Source organism: Nyctibius grandis, chromosome 3, assembly GCF_013368605.1.
Source record: "Nyctibius grandis isolate bNycGra1 chromosome 3, bNycGra1.pri, whole genome shotgun sequence".
In the NCBI taxonomy this organism is placed as follows: domain Eukaryota; kingdom Metazoa; phylum Chordata; class Aves; order Nyctibiiformes; family Nyctibiidae; genus Nyctibius; species Nyctibius grandis.
Window position 1 is genome coordinate 110,594,599 of NC_090660.1, and position 19,908 is coordinate 110,614,506.

At 43.9% G+C, this 19,908-nt stretch overlaps 1 protein-coding gene across 1 annotated transcript in view; it reads right to left on the reverse strand.

Annotated features, from left to right (window-relative positions):
- Positions 1–13,091, reverse strand: part of AGO2 (argonaute RISC catalytic component 2) — a 67,571-nt gene extending 54,480 nt beyond the window's left edge. Inside the window, exon 1 of the mRNA XM_068397233.1 lies at positions 12,806–13,091. Within this exon, the coding sequence (XP_068253334.1) occupies positions 12,806–12,836 (31 nt within the window). The 5' untranslated portion in view covers positions 12,837–13,091. The remainder of the gene's footprint in view (positions 1–12,805) is intronic.
- Between the last annotated feature and the right edge of the window lie 6,817 nt (positions 13,092–19,908).

The following is a 19,908-nucleotide window of genomic DNA, read 5'->3' on the forward strand; positions in this document are numbered from 1 at the left end:
TGAGAAGTTTAGGGATCCCAGTCTGCCAGATTGCTTCTAATTTCTCAGCACTGTAGGATGAAATTAAACACCTTAACATGGAGTCAGTGTTAGATAAACAGCATTGCCTTCAAACCTGCAATCTCATTATGTTCAGTAGACCTAATCTAGACATAATTTTTATTGAATAATTGTCACTTACTGCAAAAGAATTCAAGAAATGTTAACTCTCAAGTCAACTCTTATCTAGTGAAAGATGTCCCTGCCCATGGCAGGTGGGTTGGATTAGATGATCTTTAAAGGTCCCCTCCAACCCAAATTATTCTATTTTATTTTGTCTGGAATAAATAATCAACTACAGCTATAGAGCTCACTTAGTTATGCTGGTTACTTTGTGACCTCTGTAAGATAGTGACATGATCTCTCCATAGCACCAGAAGCAACAGGATCCACAGAGACCAGAATCACTCCCACATACCAATGGTGTGAGCAGGTGTTGCAGTCAGAGATGAAACGGAGACACAAGACATCAATCCAGCTTGCTTTGTAAGTTATATCCATGTTTCAAATAAGAATATGTGAAAGAGTACAAGAACAAAATGTCAGAGGACCAGTGAGGAAGAGATCAAGGCTCCAGCAGAAAGCAGCAGGCGAAAAACTAAGAATGGTTCTTTCCAGTCCACGAGCTTCTTCTGGACAATGTGAACTAGCAAAAGACACCAAGTGTTAGTACTTTTTCCTCCCACATTCTCCTTGCAGCCTAGACCTTCAAAGTTATCCTCCAAATTTTCAAATATTAACAAACTGGTTTCCACCACTCTACCGACCACCTGCAAGAGGGGCAAGTGGCAGAAGAGCACCGTCAGAGCGCACAAGGAGCACACAGAGCATCAAACATCTATCCTGACTCTTAGTAAGCCAGGTGGCTTAACCAATTGTATGCAAATTGTACAAAGTACTACTGAAATCCTTCCTGAAGGATGCAGAGAAATGCTTTTAATTACAAACAGCAATGTTGAATAAAGTCATCCAAATGGTGAGCCTCACCCAAACAATGGAGGGGATGCTTACAACTTACCCACAAGTCAGCAACCCACTTTAAAGTTAAATGTGAACTCAAATTACAAAATAACTCCATCGTCAGGCAAACCTCTACTCGCTGAAGGGGGAAATGGAGAACATTCCTAGTGCTATTTATCACACTTGACCATGATTCATTTGCTTTTCCATACAGAATCAATCAGGTTGGAAGAGACCTCTGGGATCATCGAGTCCAACCATTGCCCTCACACCACCATGGCAACTAGAGCATGGCACTAAGTGCCATGTCCAGTATTTTCTTAAACACCTCCAGAGATGGTGACTCCACCACCTCCCTGGGCAGCCCATTCCAATGTCTAATGACCCTTTCTGAGAAGAAATTCTTCCTAATGTCCAACCTGAACCTTCCCTGGCGAAGCTTGAGGCTGTGTCCTCTTGTCCTTAGCAAATGATGTTGAATTAACTCCAGATGACTTTTCTAACAATTTGAAATAAAGAATATACCAGTACTATCTGCATTCGTAAAGAGCAATGCCTCCGTTCAATACAATCCATTCTTCGCCACTCCAAAAGGCCTATGCAGGGAATATACACATCTTCTAAGAGGAAAAAACTCACCCATTAGCACCTATTCCTCCCTGCATGCTGCTTCTCCCCTTCAGAAGGTGAGAACTGAAATTCTGTATTCCTCATCCCACACTACCCTTCCCCTACCCCTTGTTTGCTGAAACGTTGCATTTAGGTTAGCAAAGAAACGTGGCTCCCCCTCCTTCTGTATTAGCTGACACTTGCAAGTGCACAGATGTGCAGGAAACAGCATAACCCACCCTCCACTGTCTTTACTTTTTAATTTTTTTCTTTTTTCCCTTTTATCTTTTTTAAAGTCACTACAAGGCTGGTAAAGCATGACTCCTTTATACATCAGTATTCACTCTTCCAATAATATTTACTTCAATGCACAGACTGAAGTTTCCATCGAACTACTTGCTGTAAACATCAGACGAACAAGCACTTGCATTCAGTCCTGAGGAGAGTGCACAGAGTCATTCCAGCTAGTGCCAGCTGCAGAACTGAGCTCAGCCAGGGGTACTTAGCCCCAAATCCCCCCCATTAAGTACTTCAACACCTTTTGCACGCACAAACTGCCATCAAATAACACCACTAGTACTGTACACCTCACTACGACGCTCTACTGCCTCTATACCTCAAGATTTCAGTATTCCATGGATTTTTTTCTTCCCCTTAGAAATAGTAAGAACTTGTCTCTGTGTTATAGCTCAGCAGCAGACACTGGATAGATTAAGTCACCTGAACCATAATCGTAGTTCTCAGCATAATGTTGCTCCCCAGCCTTTCTACCAACACCTTTCCCTTCCTTCTCCTTCCAGGTCCCTTCCCATTACATCCCATGCCTCTCCTTCAGCCTTTATTTCATAGAATCACAGAATGGTTTGGGTTGGAAGAGACCTTAAAGATCATCTAGTTCCAACCCCCCCTGCCATGGGCAGGGACACCCTCCACTAGACCAGGTTGCTCAAAGCCCCATCCAACCTGGCCTTGAACACTGCCAGAGAGGGGGCAGCCACAGCTTCTCTGGGCAACCTGGGCCAGTGTCTCACCACCCTCACAGGAAAGAATTTCTTCCTAAGATCTAATCTAAATCTCTCCTCTTTCAGTTTAAAACCGTCACCCCTCGTCCTATCACTACATGCCCTGCTAAAAAGTTTGTCCCCATCTTTCTTATAGGCCCCCTTCAAGTACTGAAAGGTCACAATAAGGTCCCCCTGGAGCCTTCTCTTCTCCAGGCTCAACAGCCCCAACTCTCTCAGCCTGTCCTCATAGCAGAGGTGCTCCAACCCTCTGATCATCTTTGTGGCCTCCTCTGGACTCGTTCCAACAGCTCCATGTCCTTCTTACGTTGGGGGCCCCAGAGTTGGACGCAGCACTGCAGGTGGGGTCTCACAAGAGCGGAGTAGAGGGGCAGAATCCCCTCTCTCGACCTGCTGGCCACGCTGCTTTTGATGCAGCCCAGGATATGGTTGGCCTTCTGGGCTGCAAGCGCATGTTGCCAGCTCATTTGAGCTTCTCATCAACCATCACCCCCAAGTCCTTCTCCTCAGGCTGCTCTCAATCCATTCTCCGCCCAGCCTGTATCTGTGCTTGGGATTGCCCCCTATAATAATATAATAATTTGTATTATTGTAAATGTATATCTATGTATATTATTAAAGACATTAGTGCCCACATGCACACAAGCTCCACTAAGCTTAACGAGGTCTAATGGCTTGGGCTGTACTCTGTCGCCGCTGGCATGTCTGTAGCGAGCTCTGCCTCACCAGCTGGAAACTGGTGCCACAGAGGCCCCAAATCCACGTTCCCTGTGGTATTCACATTGTGTACAATTTAATGAAACACAGAAATGATTTGTCCTCAGCTTATTAAAGAAATAAGCTAGGATGGCTGTATTTTGCGCTGTACCTTTGCGAGCACATTCATATCCCCACAGACTTTGGCTGGCAGTATTTGTGTGTAAAATCTCAAAAATCAAAATTTTAAGTTGCCTTCATGCCTAAAATATTTTTTCATTTACAAAACTCAACTGATGAGCTATAACTCAGAAGCAGTCATGCTTTCCTTGAAAAAGAAATCTTTCCCCATACCCACACTGGATTAATCTACAACAACATGAATACTCTCATGGCTTAGTTTCAAAATAGAAAATTCACAGTGACGAGCTGAGTTTATGTTTTATTTTATCATTTTAGATAGTGAAAGCAGCTGTAGGAGCATCTTTAACACGCAAGAGATCCAACAGTATCTAATGCGGTTTCAAGAGATAGGGCTGTGGTTTTCAGCATCGCTGTAGAGGGGTAAAGTGCAGGTTTGTAATAATGGAATAACCGAGATATGACGAGTGGAGGCTTTCAGCAGAACTCCCCAACGAGAACCTTTTTTTCCCATTACATCTCGGGGTTTTTTTTTCCTCCACTTGCTTCTTGTAAGCAACTTAAAATTCTCATCTTAAGTTGATACAAACCAAAACTCAGCTGTGGCACCGTGTCACCCCAGTCATGACGGCAACAATATGGGAGGAGACTGCAAATAATGGTATCTCACTGTAGGGAGATCCAAATCCCCACAGATTATGTTCTCTGGAAATAATTGATTTTCTCCTGCAGCGTCACTACCAAAACCTTACTCCATGTGGGACCTAGTCCTGTAAATTTCCATTTTTGGTCTGTGCATTATTTTAAGGATTCTGTGAAAGGTAAGTTTTAAAAAAAGGCACATACAAGCTTCCTACCGAGAGGCCTACACCTCCACTGGAATTTTACATTAAAGGGGATTTGCAAGTCAGAAATAATTAGGAAAAAAAAATACCACTACTGTATTCTAATCACATAACGAGACCCAAACAATAAAGCTCCACTTCCTTGCCCCGGTGGGAAGTTTCCTCCTCCTGAATGATGCTCTCACTTTTTAAACAACACACCCTTATGCAAATGTTCTAAATCCATACGAATTATTCCTAAGTATTCCCTCATTAAACACTGAAGCTCCTCCCAGAAAGAAACACACTGGTTCTCCGAGACATTCACTCTTCTGTATTGTTATTTCTACCTGAATTGGGGTTTCTTCTCTATTTTATTTTTTGTTGTTTGTGGTTTGGAGGGTTGGTGTTTTTTTGGGTTTTCTTTTTAAACCTATGTCTCTCATCAGCTTTCTCAACAGAAATATTCAAGTCAGAAGAGCTGATGCTGACAAGTACTATCGTTTGAGAAACCTGACATTTCACTAGTAGTTAAAAAAAAAAAAGACAAAAGCACAAGCAAGAAAACCTCTGCTCTCCCGAAGTCCTCAGGCTGGTCCTCCACATGGGAGCAAATGAAGATTTCAGAAACGATGGAGGAGTACGATGGGGCAAGAGAGCACAACCAACAGAGGGACTGATAAAAAACCAGTAGAAAAGGAGCATTCACTGCAAACCACAAGTTGTATGAAAGGACAATGAAATAAGTTCATAATCAAAGGATAAGCGAAGCCAAGAACACAGCAACACTTAGACAGGAATTTACCCTCCATGTGAACAAACGCCTGGCCTTTAATAGTAAACACTCGCTAAACAAGTTTCAGAAGGTATATAACGAGGCCCCAGCAATAATTATGTTTTAAAGACTTATTCATCTACATGACAAGTTTTAACTTCAAACAATTTTTAGATTGATCTCGCTAAGCCAGTGAAACCTCCCCCCTTGGGAATTCTGCTAAAATTGGCTTATTTAAAATAAATCTAAATTAGTACCTCCACACATTTCCTACTACTAAATTAAAATTTAAATTTCATTATTTTCTCACATTAATAAGTTCTAACATAAATTTCATGATCGAACTAAGGACACAAAAAAGCACCATTAAGACAAAAAGTTCTAAAGCTCCAATCTGTGACATCAGCTGCTCGAACAGAGCCACCCACGGTGTCTAACACTGCCTGCCAAGTCACCTCCTCATCTGGCCAGAAAAGAGTTACAATTTTTTTTTTATAGATTACATATGAAATCACCAACTTGATTCCCTATATGCAAATCTGCACTGTAAAACCAACATAGTTTCAAAAGTATATTTTCAAGCTCCCCAAGGTGACATGCTGGGATTAGTTTATTCCTCAAAAGACTGAAGACTTAATTTTTGCTCTGCAGCCCCCTTGTTTCAGTCACACCCCAATGCAGGTTGGAAGTGACATAATAGAACATAAGATTCACGTACTGTTTAAACACGTGGTCTTCAGACTTATACATATTTTATGTGATTTAACTCTTCAGACAGGTGAAAGAGTTAACATTAAGCCTATTCTCCACATTCTGATTATAAAGTAACAAGGGAGTGCAACCAGGTTGTTGCCAGAGGAGCTGTTAGGAAGGACACGTGGAGCCCAAAGCAGTGCAGATGTATGTAGTTATTCTGTACCTCTGAAAAGTGAAATATTTTAACTCTCAAAGAGAGAGACTTTCATGACTGCAGAGCTATGGGGGCATACATTAACGCTGGCACCCAGGGCATAACCGCTTCACTTCAGACCACAATAAGCTCACGTACAACTTAAGCTGGTATAAGACAGAACCAGCATCCAAAGAGAAATCCTGCCTTCCCGCAGCAGTTCAGCCTGCCCTGTGATCCCACAACTTGCCTTACCACGAGTGTTCCTGCAGAGAAGCAAAGCAGCTAAAACCAGGAGGTGGCACCAAGGCAAGGAACGAAAGGGACTTGGTTTTAGTTGGGATCGGTCCGCCCAACAGCGCACAAGGCAGCCTCCCACACTAACGCCTGCACGACCATTTCTTTCTGCAGCAGGGCGAGATCAGGCTAGTTTAAGATGAATGTAGAACTACAGGCTGACACACGGACAGCTTTTAAACCTACTTTCAGCAACAAAGTTTTATTTTTCAGTTGCTTGTTTAATGAAGGTTGAATGGAGACTAAAATCTGCAACAAAGATAAAACACAACTGAGCAGCACTGGCAAAAAATAGAAGGGGACAAACAAATTACAACAGTAGAGAATGAACTACTCTCGTCACATCTGTGATTAAAAAAAAAAAATCTGTTTCACAACCCAAATACAAACAAAATTTGGCAGCACTGTGGACAGCTCAATGAGAACTGAATTCAAAATACAACACTGATGGCAGCAAGAAATAAAAACACCAAAGCACGCTTTGCACTGACTTGATTATGTCATTATCAACAGTACTTCCCCATCTACATCAATGGTTTGCTTCTACCTTGGCTGTGTCGTTTTGTGAAGTCATACAGTTTAAAAAAAAAAAACAAAACTGTTCTTTCTAGAAAGCCTGGTCACCAGGTACCACATGGTTTCACAGCTGCAGCAAGGCTATAAAGGAAGATATTTAGGAGAAATAATTTTCCTTAATACAAAACGCAAAGAGAGGCTACAGAAATAAATTAAATAATGCTCATACTAAAACTTTTTATTTAAAAGCACTGTTTACTCTGAAAAGAGAATAGTAAAAGCAAAACAAATTAAAACTAAGAAGTTAAAATGAATTCCACTAACCTACGGTGCTCACTAAACACACTGAAAGACACCACCTATTAAAACAATCATGAGTATACAAAAATATGGGCATCATCTCAGTCTGAGAATTATAAAAAAAATACTTCCTGGACAGTACTAAAAAGTCTCTTCGAAGCACTGCTGCTCAGAAATGGCTACCAAAGAGCAGTGTACTAACAAATTACAACTCTGGTGGAAGACATGAGATACACTACGCAAGTCCACTCTATCTGGGGATGATGCTATTCAGGTCTGTCTTTTACTCTCCCCAATTCTGACAGCATAAAACGGAGAAGGAAATGTTTAAGTTTAACTTTGGGTATTACAATAAATGGGAAAAGAAAACAAAAACCCCCTTGCACTGAGTCAGACCGTGCAGTACTTCCCTAGTCAATAGGATAAGAAATAGTTTACATTCTAGTGGGTTGCTTTGTGTGTACATCAGAAAGGATGCACGATACTAAAGCAAATTAATTGGACAATGCATGGAACAGATCCCTACCCACAGCCATTACAGTTAAAACTACGTAATATTTTCCACCAGCTATTTTTTTCTAGTTCATAACTTACCAAAAATAAGATACTGGAGGCTGACTTATCTTAATTCTCAAATTTAGTAATATTTTGTGGTAGTCTGAGTATTAGAAATTCCGCCACTAAAAATAAGACCAAGTATTCTGCTAAAACTTGAAACAAGGGAGGCAACACACAACAAAATTTTGACAAGTCTTACAAGTTTTGTGAAGCTATTGTCGGCGCATGCTTAGCTGACACGAACAAGACTTTCATTATGCACGTAAAGTTCCTAATTAGTGAGAACTGTGTATGTTTGCAAAGCCAAATTAGCAGTTAGACATTTACTGTGTTCAACCACTTGATCCCTACAGTTTCTGGAAGGCCCAAAGTATTTAGAAGGGCTGTTTCCTGAAATGGAAAAATCTTTCCCTCCTGTACTGTTCAAAGTGGGCAGAAGTACAGACCATCATATGATAATTTAAGAAATATTTTCTCTTACAGAGTTAAAGCATTTAACTCCCTTTCCCACCCTTCTGTGAAACAGAGGAAGACTGGTGGCAATAGTGCAGGAGAGGGTATACAAATTGTGAAAGCAGTGCTTTCCTGAAAGCCAGGAAGGCTTGGCTGTTCCTCTGTACTCCCTCTACACACAACACACCACAAAGTCTATACGAGTACATGATGATTCTGCAAAAGTGAAAAATTTCAAGATAAAGGAAAAATAAGTGTACAAAATCCCATGTAACTGCAGAGTCAGTAAGAAAATCACTGCTGAAAAAAAAAGTGTTTCACTTTTAATATAGCTAATAGTATACTTCAGTTCACTGGGGAAAGGAGAAAGTTTGGTTCACACGTATGACAACATCAATAATCTTTTCACCAAATAACTACCTCATCTTTAAGCCACCTTAAGACTACACAGCTAGCTGAACCAACGTAATAATACACAGTCTTCTTCTTCCTTACGAAAACAGTGGCCACCACAACAAGACACTTGAAAAAGTTACACTGTGTTTTGCAGGTTGTAACCTTGTCAAGTGCAATTTAAATTTCAGGAAAAACACACGAAAGGGAAGAGAGCTGAAGCTGTGTATTAAGTTCTCGTTTCCTCTTCTATGTATGGCAGCTTACAATGAATTTCAACATAATTTACTGTCTAAAATTAAGTCAAAGAAACAAGGCAACTCTGTGATACCAGCAGAGTTAGCCCAGTAGGAACAGGTCCAGATCCATCCCCAAAAGAATAGAAAATGCCTAAGAAGAGAAGAGCAGACCCTTGAGAGGAGGTACACAGGAGTTCTTGCTGCTACTGGGGCACGTGCTAAGAGAACGTTGCTGGACCTAAATTCCACAAGATGAAGATGTTGCCACTTCTACCACCCCAAGCAAGCCATGAATACATCCTTTCCTGCACTACATTTTAGGACTAAAGAGTCCTAAAAAGAGTCAACATCCAACCACTGCAGATCTTCAAGAAAATATATAGGAGTTAAAACCAAGTACATGCACTGAAAAACAACAAGAAAGACTTAAAAGTTTCAGAAGTCTACTAACAATTTTAAAGAGGTAACTTACAGCTAAACGACAAGTCAGAAAATAACCTTAGCTTCACTAGTTTGATACAAGGGGCTCAAAGTTGCTCCTTGTGCTAGGAAAAGTTTATATTCTACATGCAAAGCCACAGTCCCCTTCACTAAGTCACTCTTCTTCAAACAACTGCTGCTTCAACAATAAATTAAGACCTTGAACAGTAGGCAAAAATCAAATATCCTTTCAAAAAATAAAAAGAGAATCAATGGCATGCGAAGTTTAGAATTTATAAATACATGAATATCAAGCAGTGTAAGTTACAGAAGTTTATGCACGTTTTAATCACTTCTTTAAAATGAATGACAGTATTTTTATTATGCTGCTTTGACATTTTTCTGTCCTTCTAGAAAATGAGACACCAAAATGTAGCACTATCAAACTTATTTTTCTTAAAAAACAACCCTCTCTCACATTTTCAGATTTTTTACTTTTCATAGTTTCTTGAAGGCAAAGAAAAGCATATGGGCGCAATGTTTCAGCAAATTAAACACCAAGTCAAGAACTCAAACAGTATTTGGGAAAAAGGAACAGGGATCATAGGTTTCCTAATCATGAAAACAGTGATTTCGTGATGTCCTCCCTGGTATAAAAAACCATCTTACTCCCAATGTAACAGCATGTTTGAACAAAGTATCCACGTTCAGCAGCAATTTTTTTAAATTAGTCAGATACGGCCTCCTAACTTGCTTTATACTGTTTCCAGAAAAAGAATTCGGATGAAAATAGCAAACCCTGTGGCAAATTGAGCGATTACGTTGGCAGGAGGCCAGCACCACAGGCACCCTCAGAACAGGGTTGGCTGCGGTGTCCAGTTTGGCGACGGGAGCTGGAAGAGCAAAGTAGCTTGTATGCATCAGCGACGTTCGGAGAAGCAAACAGCAGCAGGATCTGAGTTACAGGAGATATGAATGGAGCATTTAAGCGGTGTCAAGGATGTGCTGACAGACATGGAGAGGCTGGAGTTCTTGTGCATTCACGGCAGCTGCAGCTCAGTGAATGGTTGGAAACCACACTTCTTACTCACTGCTCGGAACAGGATTTCAGCGTACATTCATTTTATAGGTATCAGATTAACGTATGGAAGGGGACTTTCACTGGCAAGACAACTAAGCATCCTGCTGACACTTGCTGTTTCCAGACTGGTTCACAGCACAGCCACGCTCTCTTAAAAAACTCTACTCAAATGTCCTGCCTTATGATTTGGTGCGGAGCAGGAAGCTGTTTGGACTGCTAGAAGCCATCGTGCTGCTAAGGCTCTCTGTGGATGATTTCACAGGAAGGAAACAGAGAGCCTCACGATGTGGAGAACAACTCACAGCTCATACCCCACAACAGACACCGTCACTGCCCAGCTCTGCGCAGGGGGAAAGGGCTGAGCCACGGAGATAAACTAGGAAGTAAACAAGACAGAAGATGAGCTTGGCTGGAAGGAGCAGAATAGCAAGAGACCAAAACACACACCAGTAACATGCAGCAACCTAGGACTCTGTAAAAGTATAGTCTGTTCTGTCAAGAGCCTGAGGTGAAGAAAGGGTTGTTCAGTAAGGGGAAAATACCCTTACACACTGAACATGGGTCCCTGATGGTAAAGAGCAGCCACCAACACTGGTGCCATGGAAGTAAGACCATTCTGAGCGAAAAGGAGATCAGCAGGTTCAGACAGAGGGAAAATGAAGGAAAATAAAGAGCCTCCCACATGTAAAACTACTCTCAGCTCATACACTGGCAATATTTTCAATGATTTAGCTCTTTACGTACAACTTCAAAAAAGATATATCAATAGGAGATGAACATAACAGCCTTAGCAACAACAGCACGATTTGAGCACCATGAATACTTGTAAACGGAAAGTATACCTGTACCTGAGCAAGAGAACCTGACACTAGAAGCCACCAAATGATTAAATCAATAGTTATACCCAGTTACTGGTACTGAAATGTGCAAATGATGTTACACATGAAATCAAAATCTTGAACATCAGTCTGGATACACACAGTTGCAGGGACCTATCTTCCCGGTGTGCCTAGAAGAAGCCTTCAGGCACTGTACAAAGAAAAGCAAGAAAGTAAAAACAGAGGAGCTGTACTCTAAGAGGAAAACAATCATCCAGATTATCTGTCTTCATTGTCCCATCAACAGAATCATATCAGAGAAAAAAAAAGAAGGCAGCACCTAACTGTGGATCCTAAGATGTGAATGCTCTTACAGTAGAAGCATTCATAAAAGAAGTAGTAAAAGACATCTCAGCTACAGGTCCTACATTTCACTACACTGCGCTTTGCTAGATTATCCCTCTGAGGGAAAAGATTTTATGTAAAACTGTTGAGAACAGTAATAAAAAATAAAGTTCCACTTATTTTGAAACTTTTCTATACAGAAAACTAGGTACCAGTCACCCAGACATCATAGTTTCTAGATTAGAAAAGAATCCTCACCAGAGGAACAGTCTAACACTAAAAAGAAAAAAGTGTCCCATGCTAACTGCACAAACTCACACAGCATTAACCTATCCTTCCCCTAAACAACATTAAACATCCCTGAGCGAGTTGGTAACCTTTGTCTCCGCATTCATCTTTCCTTTGCTCCCAGATTTCATTGCACGACAGAGCCTGAAGCCGTCTAACGAAGGCGATAACCTCTTCCAACCCTACTCAACATCTGGATACGGTTTGCCTACGCCTAAACAACACAAACCAGCGCAGCACAGTCGGTGACAAACAGCAAAAACGCGGCCACAGCGGCCTGAACTTGCTGTGCGCGGCCAGCCGGGTATCCCAGGCCAGCCCCGGAGGATGGAGCCGCTCCGAGGGAGGAAATGGAGACCCCAGTCCCCGCCGCGCTGCCAGCAGGAGGCTGAGCTGGCAGGAACAGCCAAGCGCTGGCCTGGCGAAGGCAGCACGTAGCGCACACAGCCGAGGGGACACCCCGGCGGCAGGCCGGGGAGGGGAGCGGGGGATCTCTGCCATCTCCCACCGCCCCGGCAGCCACCGCAGCGGCTACCAGAGCTCCGTGAGGGGATCTGTAGCCCAGCAGCGGGGAGCAGCCCCCACGCCTCGCCCCCCCCCGCCCCCTCCTTCCCCACCGCCTCAGGGCTCGCCTCCCCCCCTCCCCTCAGGCCGGGGCCAGCCTCCCGCCGCGGCAGAGGGAGGGGAGAGGAGGGCAGGGGAAGGCGACCCTCCCCTAAAAGGGGCCTCCGGACACGCAGGCTCGCTCGCCGCCCTCCCCCGAGGTGGCGGCAGCGGCCTGACCCCTCCTTCCCCCGTGAGCACGGCGGGCCGCGGCCTCGGCGGCTCCGGCCAGGCCCGGGCCGGGAGGAGCGGCGGGGCGGGGGGGGCTCACGTAGGGTCCTGTGTGTGTGTCCCCCCCCCCTCCGCCTCCCAACGCCCCGCGCCCCCCGGCTCGCGGCGCTGGGGGCAAGAGCAGGCGGGAGCGGGGGCTCGTGCCGCCTCCCGCGCTGACACACCGCCTCGTGCGCCAGCGGCCACCTTCCCCCCCGCCTCACACACACACACCCCGGCCGCCCCCAGAGCCGCAGAGAAAGAGAAAGTCGTTCCGGTGACTCCGGGCAGGCCCGGAGGAGGGAAACAAAAACCGGCCGAAGCCTCACCGGGTCCGGCGGAGGTGGCTCCCGGGTACATGTCTCCGTGTGCGGCGGCGGAGGCGGCGCCTCTCTCCAGGTCCCTACCGCGGCGGCAGCTCGAGGGGAGGGAAAAGGCGGGGAGGGAGGGAGCCCGAACCCCGGCTGCGCTGTCGGGGGAAGGGGGAGGAGGAAGGGGAGGGGAGGGGGGAGGAAAAGAAAAGGGGAAAGGAGGGGGGGAAAAAAAAAAAAGAAAAGAAAAGAGGGAGGAGGGCCGGGCCAGCGCCGGGAAACCAGGTTACTCGGCGGCACTGAGGAGCGGGGAGGTGGGTGGGGAGAAGGGAGGAGCCGCGGGGTCACGGGGAAGGGGCGCTCCGCCCGCTGCCGGCTCCGCCCGCACTCCTGCCCGCGGGCCCCGCGGCGGGCGGGCGGCCTGAGGGGCCCCGCAGCCCGGCGCCGCCGTGTGCCCGGGCCGAGCTGCGCGCCCACCGCCTGCGGCCCGCGGGTTGGAGCCGACCGCCTTCCTGCCGCCTCCTTCTCCTCCCCCGCACGCATTTCATCCGCTGGCTCGGAACAGCTCTTCCCCAGCCCCGCCGTCAGTGCCCGCGTAACGTTGTGCTTTGCTCTTCTTACAGCCTGCCGATGTGGCTGACCGGACACGGACCTTCTGTGGCAAGAGCCTTTCCAGGCCCTGGAGTCACCCACCAAGATGAACCATAGGTTGTTTTTATGAAGCCTCTGCCTTAGGCAAGTGCAACATCAACAGTCAAACTAAAGCAAAGTGCGTGCTGCAGCCAGGACTGCTAGAGACTTACTCTGGCTTTCAGTGAGACCTTGGAAAATACTAAGTGCTTCTAGTTCTCTGCTACCTCTCCTTCAAGGCAGTTTGCCTAGAAGGATCCCATCATTTAAACACGATCTTTTAAAAGGGATGCTGGAATGACATCAATATTACACATACTGCTTGATCCTGAATGCCCTGTTTACTTGAAAATTGGATTTGATTGTTTCACTTTTCTTCCTCCCCAGTGCCCTATGAGACAAAGGCAATGCTGCTGTGAAAACCTCAGATCGGTCACCTCATGGATCTCACACCTCCATGCCACATCCACTTTTTGTTCTATCTATGAAACCCAACTGTGGTGTGGCACCTTACCGTCGTGTACAACCAGATAATCTCTGGCCGTATGTACATTTAGTAGAGGGGAATACCAACTAGCAATAATGGGAAGAGGCATAGTATTGGTCAGTATGATGCACTGAGACCCAGGAGATGTCAATGATGATGATTCCTGCAGGAACTGTCATCTGTTTGTCATCACTTCATTGGTACCTCTTCCTTTCAGGAAGAGAAAGTAGGAAAAAAATCTTAAATCTGCTAAGGAGGCAAAGAGCAAGTTAATGATGCTCACTTCCACCAGAAAGTGTTACCTACAGAATTACAGTATAGCAGCTATGATCCCTACTTTCATTCACCTGCTCCATTTTGATGTAGAAGCCTTTAAAAGGAATAATGCAGGTCTCATCCCAGAACAGTCAAGCTCTTTCCAAGTCAACTGAATTCCTTCGTAAGTATTATCTGCCAAAGGACAAGGCGAACACACTGCTCGTATGGCTTGTCAAACCAATTAATATCCTCCTTCATCAGTTCATCTTTGAAGTGATACAGAAGCATCTCATTGTTCCAAAGTTACATCAACTATATGTTTACTCTTCCCTTTGGGTCATACTTGTAGATATTCAAGGGCTGCTATTAACAGCTCAGCTTTCACTTCAAGTGCACTGTTCCTGAAACCATTGTCACCACTAGAGTTTCCACTGGAGTGATTTTGGATTTGTCTGCATTCCAAGCTCCTTAAGTTCCTGGAAAGTAAAGATTTGCCAGTAAAGTATAAACAAATAAAGGACAAAATCATGGGTCAACTTTAGTTCTACAGTAAAGCCAAGTAGCTCTAGCAAAATTATAAAGATAAATAAGAGAGCTGGCAAAGAGGCTGCTGTTTTCCCCTCTGTGAGGAATTGGGTAACATTTTTGCACAACCACCAATAATTTCTGGTTTATGCTATATAACCTTGCTAGAGGCTGAAAACGGGGCGGGTGGGAGGGAGTCCCTAAAACTAACAGCCAGAGGAGAGTTATGAGGCAAATTTGGTCTTTCTGCTATATTAGATAGTACTAAATGCTGAGGTGACAGGGGGAAACCATGCGGTCCCTGTATCAACATCTAATTTTTTTGATACTATATTTAAATCAATCTCTTCAGTCTGATTAGGAAGATAACTCCCTCTGACATTAGGCATACTACCATGCCTGTTACATCTTCTGCATTTAAATACAAGAGAGCATAAAAATACACTGAGAGGTTTCTAGAAAAGTCCACTTGACTAATTCGGTCACCATGACTAGCTGCACTGAAGCTAACCCCCATCAGATGATGTTGGTAGACATGTGGAATGAGCTCAATACAGACTTCCAGGAAAATGGCCATCTCTGTCCTATAGATGGACAAAAAACAAACTGACTGACTGTTGGATGGGTAAACACAGATAATTCTGTGTTACCTTTCTACTTGTGAAATCCTGGCCTGAAAGCACCTGTCAGTGAAGCTGACATGCTGAAGGGATATACCGACACGGAACTTCATCAGATACCTCACACAGTTGCAAAAGGAAAAAAAAAAAGCAGATGATGGTACTCTGCTAGCAGTTTGAAAATAACAATCTAACAAGCAACAGAAGATAGATGAAATATAGGGGGAGGTTTCACAAAACAGTGAAGACACATCATAGAATCTTCCCACACTTCTCTCAGGCTCCACAGGATACTCTGCAATTGATTTCAGAAATTCCCTGGAAAACAGAGATCCCGAAAACAGCAGTTAATACCTGGAACATCCTAGACTGCAATATACTCCTATTGATTTAAAGCTGGGTTTTGTGGATTTAGCACTTTATAAGCAAAAGGCCTTATCGCTGTGTATACATTACTGCAGACTTGCACAATCGGTTAAATAATACAGTAGTTAAATAGTTTTATTTAAGCATGGTTTTCTCCTGTAGAAGTCAGGTTGTTCCTGCAGGCTATTTTCATGCTACTGCACACTTCCCGGAGCAGCTCTGTGTTACTGAGGACAGGAGAGGTGCAGCTCTCTTCTGCCTCTGGTCTTGAAGTAACACAACGCACACTCGTTTTGGGCCACGTCCCTTGCTTTATTTCTAATGCTTTCTGTCACTGACAATTGATGTTTTGGAGCACTGTGAAACCTGAGTTATGTCTTACTGGGCAATTTCACCCAAAAAAGACCTCAGTTTTTGAAAAGGTTTGGTTTGAAAGAGTGGTTTGAAAGCTCTATAAAAGCATTCTTTTATACCTGCTCTTTATATGCTATATTAACAATTATATGGTAGTATGAGATCAACTGCTTAAACACTTAAAATCAGGTTTCTTTAAAGAAAAAATTGAGTGACTGTTGGACACAATCCCTATCATAACTGCTGGATTTCAAGCTGACATTTCCCAGAACTGATAACTCTCAAAGAATGAATTACTAGTTTTGGAAAAACTGAGCATGTGCTAATAATTTTCGAAGCAAAGATGGTGTTTAGGAACAGCTTTTAAAAATCATTTATATCAGCAGCGTCGATCCGGGGTAAATATTTTATGTACAAACAGGATAGTGACAAACAATATGTTTTTTCTTTTGATGAGAAAACATACGTTGATCTCACTAACTAACTAACAACCCTTCGCTTTTTATATTAAATTAATTAAAAACCCCACAGTTTATAAATGTCCTTTAGTCATCGATAACAATGACAGTGGCAAAAAATTTTACTCAGAGCAGAAAGATGTAAATTTTATTCTTGACTCTGAGGGGATTTCAGCTACATTTTCCAGCTCTCAGCTGGCCTAACATTTAACATGTCATCCTGGAGTGCGTGTATTAGACTTCTCACATATTTTATATTCTGCTTTGCATAAGAATATAAAATGAGTGAGATCAGAACAAAAGTGAAGACAACCACGACTTATGATCTAATGTGTTCACGCGGTTACAAAGACTTTGAGCGTTCTGCTTTCCTCCCCAGGGACTGCTTATTATTTTACAATTACTGATCTAATCACAATTAATCCATGGCAGAGGGACCAAAACCTGATTTTTGTCTCTCCACAACCAGATGACTGTCCTAATTACTAAGCTACAAAGCCACACTTGATTTCTTTTGCCAAATGAATTGCAATACTTATTTATTAAAAAAAAAAACCCTCCAAAGTATTTATTATTATTATTAGATTACTAACTTCAGTTCACTCAGGAAAGACAACTTTTCCAGGTGATCAGGGCCAACAGTACAATTAAACACTATGAAAAAGATGCAGCACCACCTATTGGGGATACGTTAGGTATGCTGATTATTTCAGTTTTATGTAGTAACAAGAGTTTTGTTCTTTTTTTTGTGAACAAACTTGGAGAAAACAACTTAATGGTCTACAGTTATTTTGTCAAATTAAAAAAAAAAACAAACATCTGTCTCAGTATGGGACAGTAGGTGCAACTGCAAGAAAACATTGGAAAACAGTTGCAGGAGGGGATGACTGTCCTGGTTAACAGCACATAAAAAGTGACTCAAACAAATCAGGGCAACCTGGTTATCTACCAACACCTTCCCTCACTTGAGAAAGACTTCAACCCCTTGCCTTCGGATGAAGGTGTTGCCATGAATCATAGAATAGTTCTGGCTGGAAAAGACCCTTAAAATCATTGAGCCCAACCGTAAACCTAACACTGCCAAGCCCACCAATAAACCATGTCCCTAAGCACCACATCTACACGTCTTTTAAATACCTCCAGGGATGGTGACTCCACCTCTTCCCTGGGCAGCCTGTTCCACTCCTTGATAACACTTTCTGTGAAGAAATTTTTCCTGATATCCTCCCCTGACACAACTTGATGCTGTTTCTTCTCGTCCTATCGTTTGTTACTTGGGAGAAGAGACCAACACCCGCCTCGCTACAACTTCCTTTCAGATAGTTGTAGAGAGCGATAAGGTCTCCACCAGTGCCGAATACAGAGGGACAATCACTTCCCTAGTCCTGCTGGCCACACTATTTCTCATACAAGCCAGAATGCTGTCGGCCTTCTTGGCCACCTGGGCACACTGCTGGCTCATATTCAGCCGGCCATTGACCAACACCCCCAGGTCCTTTTCCACCAGGCAGCTTTCCAGCCACTCTTCCCCCAGCCTGTAGCGGTGCATGGGGTTGTTGTGCCCCAAGTGCAGGAACCGACACTTGGCCTTGTTGAACCTCATACAACTGGCCTCGGCCCATTGATCCAGCCTGTCCAGATCCCTCTGTAGAGCCTTCCTACCCTGTAGATGATGATCAACAACGTGAAGTTCATTAGTGTGGCTGATTGCTAAACCCAGGAGATAACAGGCTTGTGTAGCCAAATTAGGATCCTCCCAGGGCCATTGAACAATGTAGACCATTTGAACAGTCTAAACAAGAGAAAAATAATGAACTACTAGAGAAAGAAAGGGAACTGTACCGAGATTAAGGTGGACTGTAGTAAGAAAGACAACCTAAAATGGCTTAGCTACTTTTAAGTTTACTCACTGTCATACAGTGATTGCTTTTAGGAGACTGTGGTGTCTCTACAGAAGATGTAAGCGATTCTGGGCAAGACAAAGCCCATTTAGAGGCTAAGGGATTTTTTTTTTTTTTTCTTTTCTGTCAAGGAGTCATGTCTTTTCTCCTTTTTGGCTGTGCAAATGACTTCCCTACCTGCTGGTCTTATACCTAACAACTCGTGTCTTGTTTCATGTTTTGAAATATTGTCTTCAAGTCACAGATATAAGATCTGGCCATTATGCCTACCCTACTTGTTCTTGCTTCCTTAGTATCAAGTCACAATATGCTGTAGTTTTCTAGAACCACAGAACAATCACTACGCAGACTTTAATGCTAGTTTGTTTTGAACTGAAACATATGCATGCTAATACGGCATAAGTACATAAGCAATTCTGTAGCCAATGTCTAGTGAAAATACTCTTGTCCTGCTCTCAACAGGCCGTAGGCATTACACTAGCTCCAGAAGGCCCCAACCTGGTTTGTCAGATCTGTTGCCAACTTGTATGAGAGCTTACTCTGTGAACTAGAACTTGATACCAGGTGCCTCGTGCTGTGATGTTTAAGTGTGGGATAACAGCAAGGGCCCTGAAACCAGGGGTGTGTCACGGTTTAAAGCTGGGCTGACTACTAAACCGATGGCAGACGCTCTCTGTTAACCCTCCTCCCGCCTGCAGAAGGGGAAGGAAAAGAGAAATGGGAGAGAGGCTTACGGGTTGGAAAGTTAAAACAGTTTTAATAAACTAAAATAATGAAAAAGAGTATAATAATGGAAATAGTTAAATATATACAAATGTATACAAAACCAAGAGTGGGCTCCCCTGATGATGGTCATGTCACCACTGGCGCTGCAGGGCAGGCTCTGGGAAGGCCCAGACTGGGCCCAGCGATGGATGGGAACTGGGTTCAGGAATGCATGGACTGGGATCAAGGGCAGGAGAAAACCAGAGTCCTCTTCGGACACCGGCCATAGAAGAAGAGGGCGAGACCCTCATGCTCCCCCGCTTTATACTGAGAACGACGTGTATGGGATGGAATAGCTGGAATACCTTCGTTGGTCAGTTTTGGGTCACCTGCCCTGTCCGCCCCTCGCTGCAGGTGCGATGCTTCTGCGGCTCTTCACTCGTAAGCAGTGAGGAATTCAGCAGTGACCTTGGTTTCTCTAGGAATAAGTACAGCAAGAGCCTTTCTGCACAACATCCCTACCAGTGCCTCAGCGATAACTACAAACTTCAAGCGTTATCAGTCCTGGAAGCAGACGCTGTCTGCAAACATGCAGGTAGTTTCAGAAAGTGCAGTTACTTAGAGGAGACTTAGCTGAAAGTAAAAATCACTGAAAGGAAAATTGGTCTGTTCTAGTCCAAACCAGGCCAGGGTGCAGGCAGAAGGCAAAGGCCCCCAAACCATCAATAACTCACTTACGGTCAGTTATTGATCATTGAACAAGTGCAGCCTTGAGAGCTGGGAAAAGGCTGCTTTAAGAAAGGAAAAATCACCTCAG